The following is an 18,628-nucleotide window of genomic DNA, read 5'->3' on the forward strand; positions in this document are numbered from 1 at the left end:
GCCACCGCCGAAGCATTTTTGAATTTTGATCGGCATGCAGCTTCAAGTGTGGTACCTACATAGCTACACCTACTCAAAAATCGGCTCAAATTTTTTTCCCACTCTGCTGCGTAAACTTGAATTCCGTTGTTACTTGATGTTAGGTACTTGTTTTCATTTTTTGTTACACATTAGAGAAAGAATTTCTTCAATTTTGACATTTCTAGAAATTGAGTCGGCACTTGATTAATATTAACTTCTACTTTTAATTTTAGTTCGGATGTGGCTTCATTGAGTTGAATGCATGCACAACATTGTATAATACATAAATAAGCAAAAACCGTTCAATCTTATAATTATGTACCTTCAAAATAAACTTCATCAAGCAAGTTGACATAGATTTTAATTCAACTTTCTGTGTACACGTTTGCTCCTCCTCACTCGACAGTTTACATTTGTACTCGCCAATAAACTTTTGAACAAAAAATATTACATGTGACAGATTAAAATTAAAGCATAGATAGATATCTTTCACAGATAGATGGTAGGTAGGGGTAAGGTAGAAGTATTAATATATTGACTATGTTGCATACGAGTATTTTTTTTTTGTATTGAATCAAGGATCAATGCACTATTCGGGAAAGGTGGGAATCTCAAGTTTATCAATAGGTGTAGGTACTTGAATTTCTCATAAGTTGAATACCAGTCTTACTATGTAATACGTATACGAATTTTTGACTAATTGCGATTCGTCATAATCATTCTTATCTAATAATAGTATCAAAAATCGATTCAACAAAACTGATATTCATCAGTAGGTAGTTCTAACTTTCGAGAGTTGAAACTTGATTAAATTTTTCTAGTTACACGAGAGATTTTCTTTATCTTTCGAGTTTCGAGTATGGCTTGATTAAATTTTTTCGTTCAAACATGAAATTTTTCGGAATTACTGTCATTCTTTTGTTTTCATTGATGAGTTTCACATCAATATGTGAAGCAAGTACCAAGATTAAACCTGCCAAACCAGCAAAAACAACATCTCCGAAAGCTCCAACTTCTCCAAAAGCTCCAAGAACAAGGAAGAGAACGACCACCCTAGATCCCGATAGCATAACAACCACCACTTTGAGTCCTGTTAGTATTCTTTCAGTAACTTTCATGCTAATTTAGACGTTGAACTTGTTTCCTAAACCAACATGAATAGTGGAAATGTAGTATTAATTAATTAATTGATAACTTTTTTGTCAGGAAGAATGGAGGGAGCTGTATCCAACTGGTATGTAAATCATAATTACTCGTATTTTACGTTGTTTTTCTTTTAAACATTCAATTTAAGCGCTTTTTTGGAAGCTTTTGAGAAAGCTTGGGTGGTATGCCTTTCCCCCTTCCTTTTTAAGTTTCAAGTTTTAAATTCAAAATAATACCTACCGAAATAATATCGGTCTTATTTCATGAAATTTGGATACCATGGCAAATGTTTTGCCTATATCAACGCCGCAAATTGGCAAACAGCAAAAAAAAATAAAAAAGGAAAAATTGTTAATGAATTTAGTGTTGGTAACACTGCTCATTCACAGACTAATTCATTCGGATCTCCATTTTTATTTTTTACGTTTTTATTTACAATCATTTTTTTATCAGTAGAGATTTTTCATGAATTATTATGCTGTTTTGCTGTTCGTTTCGTGACATGCTGTTCATTTTAACTTAATTAATTTAATAGAATTTAATTAATATGCGACACCAAAAGTAGTGAAATTTGATTTAATCCTGTAATATTCAAAAGTACGTTGTGTAAAATTCTCGTGAAATTTCTGCTTCGCTGGTTAATACTAATGAATTGTCATTTTTACAGTGATGAGCATCGAGAAAGTAGCGGCGCAAGCCTTAGAAACATTCGCCAAGAAACAGCCGATGAGTAGTTTTCAAGAAAATTTCAAAGAATTAATCAACTTGGCTAGTCAATTAACGATGACGGATGTGTTCTTGACTAAAGATTACACAGTTCAAGCTGACCCGGATAGCGTTACAAATCCTGTCGGATACATGGAGGTATTCCACGATAAATACGTAATGATCAATGTATTTGTTTTCAAACAGTTTTCAAAAATGCCGCTACACGATCATCCTCTGATGCACGGTGTTTTAAAAGTACTCTCCGGCAAGGTAAAATTAACTAGTTATTCTTTGGAAGATCCTCATTTCATTCAGGAGAGAGATTACAACAGCAGCTCTTACTCGCCCGCCAATTATTATTATATTAACGATTTCGTTACGATGTACGAAACACTGGGTACTCCTGCGATCGCCCACGATCCTGTAATTTTATCCGAAAACGATCCCGCCGTATTTTTGACACCTTATGAGCGAAATATCCATAAAGTTGAAGCTGTCGATGGTCCAGCTGCATTCCTTGATATATTAGCACCTCCTTATTATACTACTCAAGGAGCTTTGAAGCGTAAATGCACCTATTTCCACGTTATGGAAAATGCTCGCGGAACACCTTTGCTATGCGTGAATTATTTCCCTGCAGCGTATTACACTGTTGATATTCCTTTTACTGGGCCAAATCTTAACGAAACCTTACCTGATATTATGGCAACCTATCACAAGACGAGAAAACCTAGAATCAAAGAATAAGGTAGTTTTAGTATTTTGATAATCGTTTGTAAGCCTGTTTTTACCTGATTATGTCTTACTTTCTATTCGTGAATATTGTAAAATATGTTTTTGTATAATTATGTTCGACTGTGCAGTAAAGCTGTAAATATACTGTGTTGATTAAAAAATTCCGAATTCAATTTTTTTGTGGTGAAATAGTTTACTGAACGTTATAAGACCCGACTACTCAATTTTTAAAAAATGTATGCAGTTGATAAACAGTTGTCTAATAAATGAGTAGACTGCTTGAATAAACCGTACAGTTTTTACGTAAAAAATAATTTATAAAATTTTTTAAATACAAAATAAAATCACACAATAACAAATTATTATAAATTGATAACAATGTTGAGATAAATTAAAAAATTCCCAAGGATAACAGCTGATTATATTTGAAATATGAATCATATTTTTTGCAGACGCATTCTTCTCTAGATCATTTCATTTAGACGTCTCGTTTAATCTTCTTCTACAGAATAAATTGATTATTTGATGATGGCATCTAAAAAAAAATAAAAATTGAGTAATTTAAATAGGTAGCTAAGTCTCAATCATATGGATAGGATCATTCAATATTTTATTTACCTAACTTGAAGATGAGGAATGGTTATTAATTCGCCATCAACATTCCATGAACTTATGTTGGTCGCTGGTATTACTCCAGATCCATAACCAGTTTCAAACTTGAATAATCTTGTTTTATACATTTCAACAAAACTTAATTCGTTCTAAAAATAAAATTAAATATTAAAAAAACACAATAGTACAGGGGACAACCGGACATTCCTTATTACTATTTCTACTTTAAGGTCACGAAGAAAATAAATCAATTTTTCATCACTCTTTAGTCCAAGGATTGAATTTCAACAATGTAAGAGTAATTCATTTCCTTAATTAATCAATTTAAACAATCAGATTGCTCGATTTTCGAGGGAAAATAAGTATAGGTAAAAGTATATCGTAATAATCTCGACAAACACATCGCAGATTACGCGAAGATGCTCTCATTCCAAAAATGCAAAAAATTATCTCATTTCTGACATCTACTTAGCATACAGGGTGGCCAGAAATATCGGGTACCCCTAAGAAAGTTTTTCATTAAAAATATAGGTTGGCAACGTGAAATAGATGCATATGATTGGTGGAATGTTATCTCTCCAGTCCAACAACCAATCATGTGTTATCATTATTATCATTCAATGTGACCAACCGAAGTATTTAGTTAGAAAACTTTTTTAGGGGTACCCGATATTTCTGGCCACCCTGTAGTACAAAAAAAACTAGGTAAAAAGTTGCCAGAAAACATGACTCATTTTAGTGTTCAAGTCATTTTCAAGGTGAACGACAATATAACGAAAATCATCCTAATTTTTTATAGAAGGTACAGGTTTAGGTAGGTACTTATGTACAAGTGACTCTGATTTTCTACTCTATATTATATTTTTGCCAATTGCTAAAAGGACTTACCACAAATCGATTTTTCGAAGAAAGGGTGTACAATAGTTTAATTTTTTTTAAAAACGTAACCCGCCTTATCAGCACTAAATGCAGATAACCATCAGCAAAATGACCATACGGAGAAATACCATTTGGACTTCGGCCACAAGAACACGAAATATTAGCCGCAGTTACCATGAAAAATTGCCCTCGTATATGTTCCCATTCTATACATACAGAAAAATTGAGTTACTAAAATTTTAATTTTAATACCAATAAAAATAAAAAATAATGATGTTTTCGCATTCGTACTTGTTTCTGGTTGATTTTCGTTTGTTTTGGAAGCACAATGGCAGTCGTTTTTTTTACATATGATGTCTGGAGAAGCATCCGAGTCTTTTAGATACGAAACCGTTCCTTCGTATGATTGATGAAAGATGAATTGAATAGCACCTGTTGAAAATATGAATTTTTACCATTAATTTCTACATTTGATTCGTGGAAGCTGTTATGCATATCATGTTTACTTATAGATAGGTACTTACTTATTGGTACTTTTCTCATGCATCAAATACATTTTTAATTTAGACCCAGTTACCTACCAAATATTAATTTGTAGAGGGACGTGACAAAAACGTCCAGAATAACGTATGATAATATGTACTAGATTTTCATATAAGTAAGTAGGTATACTTTACTTACCAACTAAATCATATCGTTTTGGTCCCAAGCACCTAAGACTTCTACTATGTTTGATAATATCACCAAGGTAACCATATGAAATCAAGCTGATGAAACAGCATAAATAATTTTTCTCATTATGTACGCTGCATATATCACTTTTAATAAAATCACCTGTTGAAAAAAAAAGTCTGATAAAAAAATGAAGAAAGAGTCAACAATCAATACTCCTAATAAGTAATAACAGTTCTCAAATAGGTACCGGATATTTACCTATAGCTATCTGTCCGCGTATCTTTATGACAGAATTTTTTTCAATAGGATGTAAGAAACGTGATAATGAGGAATTAATTTTAAAACAATGCGACAAATTAACAGGGTTCCATCGACGAGGACATGTTATACCGTTATAGGTCAGTTATAAAATGTAAGCTGATATTAATCGTGAATCGAAGGTTTCGCAAACAAATCTTTCACAGCTTCCATAATAGTCAAGTAGGTACCATAAGTAAATATAAATTTCTCTCCCATATTTCACATTACATTCTTTGTCTTACACTCTTATAAGACACTTCGCCACTGTACGATACTCTGAAGTGAACTTCACGGTTGGCTAAATTACATAACGTACGATTACAAAACCGCGAGCAGCGTTATAAAGACAGGTAGACTACAAAATACTCACCGCAAAGTACATGGAAAGCGGCCGTAAGTACGTCACCGGTGCCATGTAAAGAGTACACGACTGTATCTGTACTTCCAGCAGGTATGATGCCAAGTTTTAAATCTAACAAAGAAGGAATCGTACACTGCGGATCATTCGGATCGAGGTTATTCTCCTTGACGATCCGTGCAATGATACCATTTACGACTTCGGAAAATGTACCATCGCCGCCGACGCACACCACACCGTCGTAATTCTTCCAGCCATTGTCGACGAGAAAATCTCTAGCGTGGTTGGCGTACTCGGTGGTGATGAGATCGACCTTGATTTCAGCCAATGCGAATAACGGTTGCACGATTTTCTCGTAGATTTTCGGCGCTTGTTTTTTACCTCCGCAAGGATTTAAAAATACTAGTAAACTTTTCGGACGGTTTGTAATACCTGTGAATGAAATTAGAGGTTTGACAAGTGAGTAAAATACGATGATTGGGTTGAATAAGTGTCTAAAAATAATGACGGTAGGTATCGATGGTAATGGTATTGATACTTGAGTCTCGTGACCGAAACGAATCCATTGTTAGGATGTTGCGTAATTTTATTCGCAATATAATCGAAAGTTTAAGCGAAATAATTCATTAATACGTTGGTTTTCAAAAGCATACCCAATTAAAATATACAAATATGCTAAACACATTTGATCAAAAAACTGAAAATTTTTAATTATATAATGTCCACAATTTTTCAAACTCAAATGCAATTTTATTTTTTTATTCACAATGACATTTCTCAATTTAATATGAATTTTTTCAAATTTTATATAAATTCCCCACCTCCACGCAGTGAATCTCAATTCATTCTTCAAAAAAACGAATCTACAGGTCAATCTTTCAACAATTACCGGCCTATATATACCCATACCACGTGGTAAACAGCGTTTGAAAACCAGCACGTAGAAAATTATAGTTTAGACGTAAAAGTATCTCCGCATCCGATACCTATAATCACTTAATTAATTCGAAACTAACTGTCGATCCGTTGTTTGATAACTTCGGTCCATTTAATCACAGTCGAAGGCTCAGAATGGCATAATACTATTTTCTGGAGAGATATTTTGGTATCTTTGTACTTGGCATAGTGAATTTCCAAACTGCTGCAGCTTTTCAACGTACTTCCGTCTAATACAGCTGTTGAACTATGAGATACTTTATTTTTACTATGGTGCTGATTTTTTAAAAAATAATGGTCTGTTTTTACGCTTCGAATTGCAACTATATCTCTAATATCGGTCGTTATTAATGGATTGTATTCTGAAACAAAATAAAAATAAAATATCCCATTAATAGAACAATCGAACGAATTGAACTCGAGGGAAAAACAGAAATGCAGTTGACAGATTAATTTCCTAGGTTTTAAAATAATTCTTATAGTGCAATGTAGTACATAATTGTTTTGTCTATTAGGAGGGGAAAAAAAGTCTTTCTGAATTTTACCAACTTGTCATTATTAGTAAGTACAAATGTATTTCTTTTCTACACTTTTTAATTAACAGTATTCAAATTAATGACGAAGTACTACGAGGGAGAAGCTGAATCAAGGTGAACAAGTTTTAAAATATAATAGTGAATTTGTTCGCAGTCGAATGACCTTTATCCATCTAAGGTATAAAAACAAACTTAAATTACATTCTCATTACGAATTAAGGTGATTTTTTTTAGAAAAAATACACGACTGTAGGTAATGTACAATAGATAGGTAGCTATAATCTCCTTCATTTCCCACTACTTTTCATACGTACACAACCTGCCTAAAGACACTTACTATTGTGTAGCAGGTAGCTAGGTACATGCTGTACATAGCAGTAAATATCAATTGTAATATTCAAAATTACAAATTGTAAAACCACACAAAGAGACAACTTTCGTTTCAAAAAGTGTAGACGCTTTGAACTCACAGACAAGCACATATTTTCCTCCATTCAGTCCGTATGGGTAGGTACTCGTAAACAATATTAAAATAATACGAGAAAATACCCATGATTCATTATTGATCAATTTTTTTCTGCGTTGAAACAGCTTTCACATAGGTACTGAAATACCTTCCCAGATACATTCATACTTATTTTGTTTTAAAAGACAACTTCGTTTGATAAAACGTTCTTTAGGAAAATTACTATACCCACCCAGTCAACCCAGTGTTTCAAGTACCATGGGTACTTACTTATGTCGTTGAAATGAAATATTCAGTAGGTAATTTATGACGATGTATGATTAAGGTTTGAAATAAATTTCTTCATTTGTTGACAAAAGGGCACGTAATGTACTTAAAATATTTTACGGTTTAGATTTTCTTTTGATAGTAATTCCTTTTTATAGTTTATTCAAAATTTCAACGTATAGGTACCTAATTTCGAATCTAAAAATTGAAAAATACTCGTAGATATGAATCACAAAGGAAGTCATTCGTTTTTTGTTTTTTTAAACATTGGCATACGTTATCGAATCTTATAGGTACTTATTGATAAGAAAGACACTTTGGTAAAACAGTCAAAATGTCAAATTTTTATGGAAAATACTTGAAACGATTTGCTTGTAGGTAGGTAGCCTCTCTCTATTCAACTTTGTGTGAAAATTTCAAACACATTGCAGGCATATTTTTTAAAATGAATACTGGAATCAAATACCTTGATCGCCTGAAAATGTGCTATCAACTTTTTTTTCTCATTTCTGGCAGATTCTTACTCAAAATATCCATGACAGCAACGCCTTAGAATACCTACTATACTTAGATGATTGTGATCACGAAATTCATTAGAAACAACCTTCGACATTATTTTCTTTTGAAATTTCATTACTTTAAAATTAAAACACTAAACTCAACTTTTTATATAAAAATTAATTATCAGACGTCAGAGTCACTCGAGGAGATACCTACTGATAACACTCACTCAACAGTGATGATAATACCGGCGGTGGGGGGAGCAGGGCACGAGTACCTCCAATCAATATCCAGGATGAATGGATAACTGATATACTGATAAGGGAATGGTTCGATGAATCGACCAATCAGGAGGCATCATCGCATCATGTTAAAACTTGAAAAAATTGATAAAAATAAATAAATTTAAAATTTTTATATGTAATTTAATATTTACTCCTTACTCCTTAGACCCCCCCTCCCCACCCAGATATTTTATGCATAAGCAATTTAATTCGCGTACCTATTTCGTTATTATGTAGGTATTTATCTCTAAAATCTTTTATGTATCAAGTAAATAGGCTTTTCAACTTCAAGCGGACTGTATTAGGTAACTTCAGGTGGATTTGCCAGCGAAATAAGAGCAAATTTGAAATGTTAAATGAAACAGAATTTGACATTTGACAGTTTTAAAACGTTTATTTAGTTGATTGATGAATTTTAATTTAGCACTTGAAATTCACCAATCATTCACTAAAACTAACGAAGTAAACGTTCAAAAACTGTAAAATTCTATTTTATTTGGTTTTATTTCAAATTTGCTCTTATCGTTATCTCGTCGCTAAGAGGCAAATCAGCCTGAGGCCAAGATTAAACAATAATCCCCCAGCCCCCTTGAGAGATTCAGAGAGTGAATAAATCGTCAAAACTTTTCAGTTTGAGTACCTACAAGACTTCTGTGTTTTTTGAACAGAAATGAAGAGGTTTACTCAACAACACCACAAAAGGTACCTACTTACTTATTTAGTCAAAAAATTGATAAATGATAAAAACGTTGATTTTAAATAAAATCAAAGATGAAATATTACATATGGTAAGTTATTTTTATTATTTGAAAGTACCGTCAATTATTTTTCTTCGATACAGAGATTTAATTTAATAAGTATTCAATTTCAAATCACTGAAGTTGAGTAGCCTGCGCTATGCTATTCTTCAAAGAAATAGGTAAGTAGTAAAAGGTAACGACAATGATAAAAAAAAAAAAAAAAAAAAAAGTGAAGCAATTAGGTACCAGTAATCAGGCTGGAAAATAATTTTCGACCAAAATAAGAAAACATTTGTAATAAAAATTCAAACATACTAGATTTCTGCTGCGTGAAAATCCAAGTCAAACTATTCCCGCGTAACTTCCACGTGCAAGTTTTACCATCATGAATGAAATTCTCCTCTAGATCATCAAACTCTTCCAGAGGCACTTCTTCAGCCATCATTTTGAATTATAAAAATAATTAACTTCACTATAAAACTATTAATCACCCATTATATATCACATTTTTCTCACTCAATGAGGTCATGCTCATTCGTCAATTTTTTAGCGAATAATGAAAACGCGAAATCCACAGGTAGAAGGAGAATTTCCACATAACGAACCACACTGTACACGAAGCTTGGCTCGAATGCAGCATGATAGTAACATATGCTAGTAAAGAGAACTTGACTGACTAGGTAGTAGGTAAGGTACTGTACGACTTACGAGAGTAGAATGTTTTTCCCTCTCGCCAACGATATGACCTTTTCCTTTACCTATACTATTTGCATGTGCGGATTTTGCAGTCGCGTCGCCGTCGTCGTGGTATATCCCATTCCCATACATACTTAAAATGTACCATTTATACTCGTGAATATACGATAGAATAATGAAATGAAAATACAGCATATAAGCTGTTGTTTACTTTACTTTACGTCACACACAATTTATAAAGTTGCTGGATATACTTAGTTATTAGTTGAACTTGAAAGCTCGAGTTACGAAGCTTTTTACGTTTCATGAGAAATTTTTTATACAGGTTAATGCTGTTGCTACATTGAATGATACATTTATTCTGGTGTGTTTGCTATTTGCTTCACGTTACACGCACTAAAATAAACTCAGACGAATAAAAAATTCATAAGATCTGTCGTAATCATGTCAATCAAGTTCGTTATCTGATGCGTCCTGCGGGGGAGGAATGTTGGTTGCGTGGTTGTTTTTCCATTCTTCGGATTTTTTAAACAATTTGTAAATTAGATGTTATTAGATCCCGATGTTTAAAGAGTACCACCTACAAAATGATAAATGGGAGGATTTACGTACTATTATAAAAAGGTTTCTGAAAACGAAAAAAAAATAAAAGTACCTATACCTAGCTAATTCATAAGCGGACACGCGTTCTTAGAATTGATGTAAATCGTGGAGGATTTTCCTCGTTGTTTAAGGCAGAATGAGGGGGTATTATTTACCTATTTGATTCGAAACTAATGAATTTAATAATAAGATATTTCTAAATCTAAATTACATAGTTTCTGCTTAAATTGATTGGGACAGGTCTGCTCTTTTTGGTGATTCATGCCTATTTTCTTTGCACTGTTTGAATTTGAACATCATCAGACGATTATTTTTTCAACCCAAGAAAATATGGTTCAATCAAGTCTACAGAGTGATAAGTCGGAGAATTTTGAAAAATTTTCGAACGTTTGGCCAACTGGTAAAAATTTGGACGGTAATGTATCTTTCACTCGGATATCTCTATTTTCTATTTCTTCTTCACTCAACAAAATAACGCCAAACATCTGAAAAATACACATTCTGCGTTCGCAGATTTCACTTAGTTTAAATTATCGATGAATAAACATCGATGAACGTCAACTTATTAAGTTATTTACACGCACAGGTAGGTACTCTAACCGAGTATACTTATTATTGTACGCAAACGTCGAAGACATAATTTGAATAAACAAAAGTACCCGAATTGTTGCTAAATCACGAGTGACGAATAATTAATTTTAAAACAACTTCGGAATACTGGTAATACGATTAGAGTCGACACAACGTTGACAAATAAATCGACGGTAGTTTCCACCACCAACACTTCAATTTACTTTTCTGAAATACAAAACAATGTAGGTAAGAAAAACAACGTGATTAAATAGTCAAACACGAAGAAAATTTTAATAGTCAAAATACGATAATTCGTGTCACATCGTAACATCGAATAGTCTGAATACGGCCATACAAAATTTTTTAAAAAATAAATAAATAAAAATAAGAAATTTTTAGGTAAAAATTTCAAACATCTTCGTTAAAATACACAAATATAAAACACGAATCGTCTACTTAGAACACACATTTATCACATCGAGAATTAAAAACAATACAAAATATATAAAAGTCAAAGAGAAATCTATCGAGATCCAATGATTACATCCAATCATCTTCGTGCAAAAATTCCGCGATCCATTGTATAGCTGATTTTATTTTTTCTTGGCCTTTTTGAACTTGATCCATGACTTGGCTCAAACAAGTCGATAAATGGGTTAAAATTTCCTAAACAAAATGAATATACATATAAGTAAACCCATTGAAGACAATGAGGATTAAAACACGAATCGTAGAAATTATACTTACATTGGGCCATTCGTGACGTCCCAATCTTAAAACTTGTGAAAGTAACTTTTTCACTGATAAAAATTCGTGATTAATGGTGAAAATTAAAAATTCCCTGATGGCGTTTCTGATACAAACGCATTGTGACTTATCCATATAAAACGAGCAAAAATAATCCATATTTCGGTAACTGAGAACGTGTTCGAAGGGAAGACGTAAACTGCAAACTTTCTGGAGTTCCCATACTGATTTGAATTTTGTTAGTAATTCTGTGGTAATTATTTCTGGGTTGAAGAAAACTACAACAAAAAATATCTTGCTGGTTAGAAATTGAAGCAATTCGTTCATCATAATGTAACTAATAATGCTGCGTCGATTAATGCTCTAAAAATCATGATTTCATGAAATAGGTAGGTAAAAAGCTACGCACCTAACAATTGACATAATTCTATCGTCAGCATCATCATTCTTCGGAAAGAAACGAATTGTAAATCCGGCGAATACTTAATACAATTATAACATTCCTTCAGAGCATCGTCCACTTCTTCGAAGGTGACGGGGAGATCATAATAATTACTTAAAACTGTTCGAACTAAATTCTGGAATAAAATATTACAACGTTAATAGAACAAAAACAAAAACCACCAATCAAAAATCATCACAAATCACACTCCCGTTATTTCATTGATATTTTTTAATTCACTTACTCTTAAAATATGTAACACTTGAACAGTGGTCGATATCTCTGATGAATTTTCCTTCAATTGACCTCGCTCCTTACTCATCCATTCTTGAAATTCAGCCCTTTGCACGTCGCTTTTACTCTTCTTGGATTTTTTCTCGTTCGCTAGCTGAGCCTCGGTCATTTTCAATCTAGCCAACTCCGCTTTGATGCTTTCATTCTTCCTGATTATTTCTAAGCAGAAAAGAAAAAGATAAAACATTGAAAGTCTGCAGTAAAGGTTCAATTATTCAACATCTCTTTAGCTTACCATCGACGTTGATGTAGTTGAAAATCCAATTGTAGACAATCTCAATACATTTACGACAAGAAATATCGATACAAATGTTGATCACTTGTTCATCGGCAACTTCGGTTTCGATTAAAGCTTTGACTGACATTTCGATATTCGGATAGAACTTTGAGAGTTCTTTTTTAACGCCACTTCTTAAGATACTGTAGAATTTCGCCATCATGTGGTCCATTATGGCTTCTTCCTATCGAAAAAAAAAATCAGGTTAATTTATATTAATTGAATTATTTGAATAAATCTGCCAAAAAAAAAGATTCTTACTTTATAAACTCGTTTCTCGTCTCGTAATTTTTGCAATTCGTTATTAATTTCATTTTTTAAAGATGGTATCATTTCTTGACGAATTGATTTCACACAAAGCGAGGCGATTCTTTCGGCTACAAATTCGACTGAATTTTTCACACATTTTGGCATGTTATCGAACAGATGCATTTCTAATAGAACCTGTAAAATGAAAATAATATTGCAATTAAAAAATTTCATTCGAGTGTGAAATAAAAAATTGATTGATTTAATCATTCATTACATCGACAGCTTTAGGATCGCTCTCTTGTTCGCAAAACGTCTTCTCCATCTTGGGAATAACTGACTTATATGATAATCGTTTGCCTCCTTCGAGTAAATTTTTCAATTCGTATAGCTGAGGACAGCATTGATACAAAGCAGTCTCGTCGATATAGAATTCGCTACTGATTAAAACAGGCTTCTCTTCAATAGTAGAAATATCTGAAGGAGAAAAATTACATAATTATTACTTTTCAAACATGATAACATTAAAAATGTGAGTATTTTTAGTTTTTTTTTTTTTACGTACCTTCCGAGGTAATAATCGTAGAAATAGGCACATTATTAAATAAAGAATTCACGTATAATGTAATCAAAATTTGCGAACAATTGATAGTTCGAAGACATTCGCCGACAAATCGTTCGCTAATTTCGAGGCGTTTTTCTTTAACCAAGCTGCTAATTTCGGTAGCACGAACGGTTCTGAGTTCTTTTTTATTTTTATCGTCTTTGGCATCCTCCGAATAGAGCAACGAGATCCCTTCATGGACTAGAGTTTCACTCAAAGGCAACTTCAATTTATACAGAAGGTATTGCAACTTGGCAAAAATTGTTTTATAGTATGGCAGTAATATGGACGTTGTATCGATACCGTTGAGAAATTCAACGATCCAGGGTATCGTTAGAATCATTCTACCTTTCTTCATTGATTCCATCAGGCAACCGTTCAAGTCCAAAGGTGGTTGAATCTGAAAATAGAACACGTTATTTATTGAAAATTCTACCCGATGATCGAATAAAAAAATGTGACAGTAAATATTAAACGATCAAACTTACTTCTTTTCTCACTTCAGTCAGTGGTAATCGAAAATGCAACGGTAATTCATATTCGTCTTGATATGGCAGGAAAGTAATCAAAGATAGAAATTTAGCCAGAAGGCATAATTTATTGATGCAGTTCAAAAATAATTCTTGTTTTTGCAAATTGACTGTAAAAATAAAAATAAAACATGATTAAAAACAAGAGAATAAAAAAAAAATTGACATAAAAATTAACAAAAAAATATAGCACTATCACGACAAAATTTTTTTAAAAGTATCTAAAATGATAATCTAGATGATTCACACGATTGCAAATTAAATTCTCAATTGGCCTTGATGAAATTCTCAAGGCCCAGCCTTTGCCCAAATTGGTCTTGGATCAATTCCACACCAAATTGACCGAAAAAATACTTACAATTATTATTTTAAAAATTTCGAGGTAATTGGAAGCTAGAATTATTCCCCTCCCTCCTACATTTCAATTGAAATAGAAAAGTGAAACCTAATCTATCGAATAATACGTTTTGAAAGATGCTGAATGTAAATATAATTTCATTTTTTGTTCTCGACTCCTTATAGACCCACTGAAGCATTTCTCCTCCGCCTAAAAGAAAATAAAATCTCAAGAAATTGTAAAAATTGCGTTACATATGCAGAGGAATGCTTCTTGGAGGGCGGAAAACGAATCTGATTTGTTTTTATTTAATCATATTCCACTCCTTTCACGTTTTCAAGCACATCTCCATTGGATCAAAATTTCAAAATAACTTCTACGAAATAATGACGTTCCATAGCTGAACTACAGCAGCCAATCCAATCGTTATCTACAAAACCTACCAAATAATTAAAGCGTCGATAACCTTTTCAGCGTATTTCATATTGAAATATCACGCCCAACAAAGATTATTTCTGATGTAGAAATCAGTTTTCAAAATCGATTTCACACACCGAATACTTTGGCATACATTCGATCCGAAGATGATAATTCCAAAACTTATCTCCCAAATGAATCTAATCAAGAGCTAAGGAAAATATTTCTCAACGTCGCAATTCTTCAATATCATTTTTTGTGTACAATGTAGAGTATACTTGAAACGTGAGAATCGTAAATAATGCGACTTACATCGAATCCGCCATGAAAATTCTTATCTTCGGTATAATAACATCGGTTTACGCGAACCAGGCGACTTTTTGGAAAAATGAGAATTTACGCGGTCCGAGACTCCGTATCGTTAATTTTGAAATAGACGAATGCGTGAATTTTTACAAAAAGTGGCCTCACGAGGTGACCTGGCTCGATACGCACGGTAGCTGTTTACAAGTATGGACAGAAGAGAATTGCCACGGAGATGTCAAGTACTTCATGTCGAATCAGACACATTACAATAAGTTAACCGGCACGATGGTAAAATCATTCAGAACTTGCGAAACGAAAGTAAAATACGATCAACAAATCATTCATAGTGCTCTGGACGAAGGCCGAGTGGAGCATAGATTCTGGCAAACGTGTTTTCGAATTCTGGGCCAAGATAAACAATACGAGAAACAAGTCAGTCGTCAAGGCAGGTTCATCGATTGGAACTTCATCCTTCGTACAGTCGAACCGAAAAAAAGATGGAAACAGTACGACGAATTATTAGATTCAGTTCATCAACGTTTCGATCATTTTAGCAAATGTGTACTCAACACGACTAATTATAATTTGGAAGATTTCAAGCAAATATCGGAACTAGCCATCAGCGTATTCAAAAGGCGAGTGAATACGTTATCGTTGTTTCCCAGCACTGATCCTAAATACCGAAGACATCGAGAAATCATCGATAAATGGCAGAAATTGATCGGATCTATTAAAAATGCCACGTTACATTTAGAAGAAGCTATCGTCAGAGAGAAGGACAGTCTTAAAAAATCGTTACAAGATTTACCCGCTTGTCATGTCTTGTTCAGAGTTTTTCTTCCTAGCGATAAAAAAATCTACCGCGATAAAATACAAATGCAAGATGTTTGATACCGATTCAAGTATTATTTTTAGAAAAAATTTCACCTTCGTGTTTATTCAACTCACCAGAAACTTCACACGAAAATTCAAAGTTATCCAGAGAAATTATCCGATGAACGAGTGCATTTTGAACGTGAGTGTAGAAGAATGAATTCTCAGCTGACCGTAGAAAATCTTTGAAAAATTCCTGCACTCCAGGAAATCGTTTTTCGTTTCCGACGACGATTGAACACGGCATAACGAATCTTCTAGTCAGTAAATCAAATTTAGTCATTGGCGTTCCTTCTCCGGTTTCCTGCAAAAATCGTATCAAGTTTTGGAATTAATATGAACCGAACAGAAAGTAAACAAAACGTATAATTAAGAACCTAAATCACGAACCGAATTTTCGTTGAAAACCGAAGCCAAAATTTGTGACACGAATAAATCAGCCAATCTGGACATATTGGTAATGGCCGAACTGATGGTAAAAATGGATCTCAATCTTTTATACTTGGCTTTGAAAAACTCAGCGGAAGGCTGCTGCTGACAGCTTTCTTCCCACTCGTGTAATAAACCGTAGAATTCGTCACGTTGCTTCTTAAAAGCGTAAAAAGATTCATTGTTTACGTAGTTTGGACGCGAATCTGTATCGAACATGAATTTCACAGTGTCACCGAGGATCTCTCGGTTTAATACGTTGACGTTCCTGGAGTCCAGTTTGTTCTAAAAAATAAAACATCAATTGTGGTTAGTTTGAATCGGAGTAAAAAAATCTAAAACAATGAAGACTCACTTCGTTCATAAATGAAATAATTTTCTGGCTCAGATGAGGCGAATATGCTCGAATGGAATCATTTTCCGATATTATTGTTAACGTTGCTTTATTGAGATACTTCAATAAGCTCCACTGATTTTCTAATACTACACAGGCGAAGTAAATTCCCTCGTAGTAACGTTTAAATAGACATATTTCTTTGGCATTTGACGTGAACATGAGAGGTATCTCAGTTTTACTACAACAGCATGTAACGTTCGAGTCAAATTCAGAATTATTGGTCAATAAAGACATCACGTAGTTCAACTCCTTCAATAAATCTTGCACTAAATTCGAACTGATAGTGGCCGAATACAGTAAAGCGAGCTTTTCGATCAAAGCTTCATGTTCTGGTTTAATCTTCGCCTTGTTCGTTTCAGAAACCTGATCTAAAATCAAAACATTCGATTAATTCTCACATACATAAAGGCACATAAAATAAGCAATATCCAGATATTTACTTTTAGCATCACGAACAGCAACATTATCATCAACAGCAGACTCGGTGTTATTTTCAGTAGCCGGTGAAATTGGTTGAATGTGCTTTTTAACTTTAATTTTAGGAGTTTTTCTTTTAATTACTAAAAAGTCTCCTAATTGTAACGGTTTAGGAGATGGAGTATTATTTAATTTCACATTATTGGGAGATCTTTTGTCATCGGATCTAGGAGTATTGAAGGATCTTTCAGTAAAAGGAGATTGAACTGGAGTTTTAGTCGTTGATTTAAATCTATCCTCACCAGGAGAATTAATACAAGAAGAGGGGCTTTTTAAGGAAGGAAATGATTTCTCACTAAACGGACTAGCGAAACTAGAATCAGCACTTTTGACTAGTAACGGGTATTTATCATTACTAGAAGCGTTAGGTGTTTCAGTCTTCGTAGTATTTGGTGTTTCGGCATTTTGCGGTTCAGGTACTGGTAGTAATCTATACAAAAAGACGATCGGATTAAATACATCATTATACGTTACAGTACAAGTAATTTGAAAGTGTAGTCTTACTGGCAGGTATGTTCACGTAAAAATTCAATCAAGAATCGAGAGAAGTCTAGTTGATTTGTTCCACATTTCAACACCTGAAAATGGATCGAAATATGATGCTCTACATTCAAAGCGGTTATATGTAAAATCAGAAAACGAATGAATATTACTTTTACGTGGTTCGCCGACAGCCACCAAATCACTTCTTCTACAGTGATTTCGTTACAAAGAATTTTACCCAGCAATTCACTCATGGTAGTCAGATTAGTAAGGCAAGGTTGAAGGAGAAATTCTCCCACAATAATTCATGAATAATTCGTCAAAATTAAAAACTAAACGTAAAATAAAACCATTACAACATGAAAATCACTCATTTTCAGTTTCAACTTTCAAAAAATGTAATCACAAACCGCAACAAAAGTCAAAACAAAAACACAACGGTCAAATCAAAGTCCCGCGCAGTAAGGTCAGAAACGTAGTGCGCATGTGCCCATTTTAGTTCATAATATGCACATAGGGATCGCTAAAAGTAAATTTGAATTTTGATTTTTGTTTTTATTTTAATTTTGTAATTTTATTTAATTTTTTCAATTTTTATGTCTTTTGAGTTTTGTTCAACATTTTTGAAACTGAAAATGAGACTGAGTGATCTCCATATTAATCATGTTTTTCACACGGATTTTGGCAGATTTAAAATCTATGTAGATGTACACTATCAGGGTAGGTAGGT

General features: G+C 33.3%; 3 protein-coding genes across 3 annotated transcripts; 1 reads left to right on the top strand and 2 right to left on the bottom strand.

Moving 5' to 3' along the window:
• The first annotated feature begins 791 nt into the window (after positions 1–791).
• Positions 792–2,771, top strand: LOC135838409 (2-aminoethanethiol dioxygenase). The gene is made up of 3 exons (XM_065354022.1): positions 792–1,113; positions 1,228–1,255; positions 1,835–2,771. The coding sequence occupies exons 1-3, from the start codon at positions 910–912 to the stop codon at positions 2,620–2,622; spliced, it is 1,020 nt and encodes a 339-aa protein (XP_065210094.1). The 5' UTR covers positions 792–909; the 3' UTR covers positions 2,623–2,771.
• Positions 2,772–2,906: 135 nt separating this feature from the next.
• Positions 2,907–9,878, bottom strand: Cerk (Ceramide kinase). The gene is made up of 8 exons (XM_065354021.1): positions 9,480–9,878; positions 6,451–6,732; positions 5,447–5,866; positions 4,783–4,935; positions 4,393–4,533; positions 4,111–4,307; positions 3,229–3,371; positions 2,907–3,145 (listed from the first exon to the last, which is right to left on the bottom strand). Exons 1-8 carry the CDS (start codon positions 9,607–9,609, stop codon positions 3,085–3,087), a joined length of 1,527 nt encoding a protein of 508 aa, XP_065210093.1. The 5' UTR covers positions 9,610–9,878; the 3' UTR covers positions 2,907–3,084.
• Positions 9,879–11,300: 1,422 nt separating this feature from the next.
• On the bottom strand, positions 11,301–18,326 carry dlt (codanin-1 like protein dlt). Its single transcript, XM_065358326.1, has 15 exons — positions 18,069–18,326; positions 17,920–17,993; positions 17,379–17,845; positions 16,897–17,306; positions 16,503–16,826; positions 16,188–16,416; positions 14,138–14,289; positions 13,611–14,049; positions 13,323–13,522; positions 13,058–13,240; positions 12,755–12,980; positions 12,470–12,678; positions 12,193–12,361; positions 11,784–12,061; positions 11,301–11,702 (listed from the first exon to the last, which is right to left on the bottom strand). The coding sequence occupies exons 1-15, from the start codon at positions 18,150–18,152 to the stop codon at positions 11,577–11,579; spliced, it is 3,570 nt and encodes a 1,189-aa protein (XP_065214398.1). The 5' UTR covers positions 18,153–18,326; the 3' UTR covers positions 11,301–11,576.
• Between the last annotated feature and the right edge of the window lie 302 nt (positions 18,327–18,628).

Source organism: Planococcus citri, chromosome 3 (assembly GCF_950023065.1).
Source record: "Planococcus citri chromosome 3, ihPlaCitr1.1, whole genome shotgun sequence".
Lineage (NCBI taxonomy): Eukaryota > Metazoa > Arthropoda > Insecta > Hemiptera > Pseudococcidae > Planococcus > Planococcus citri.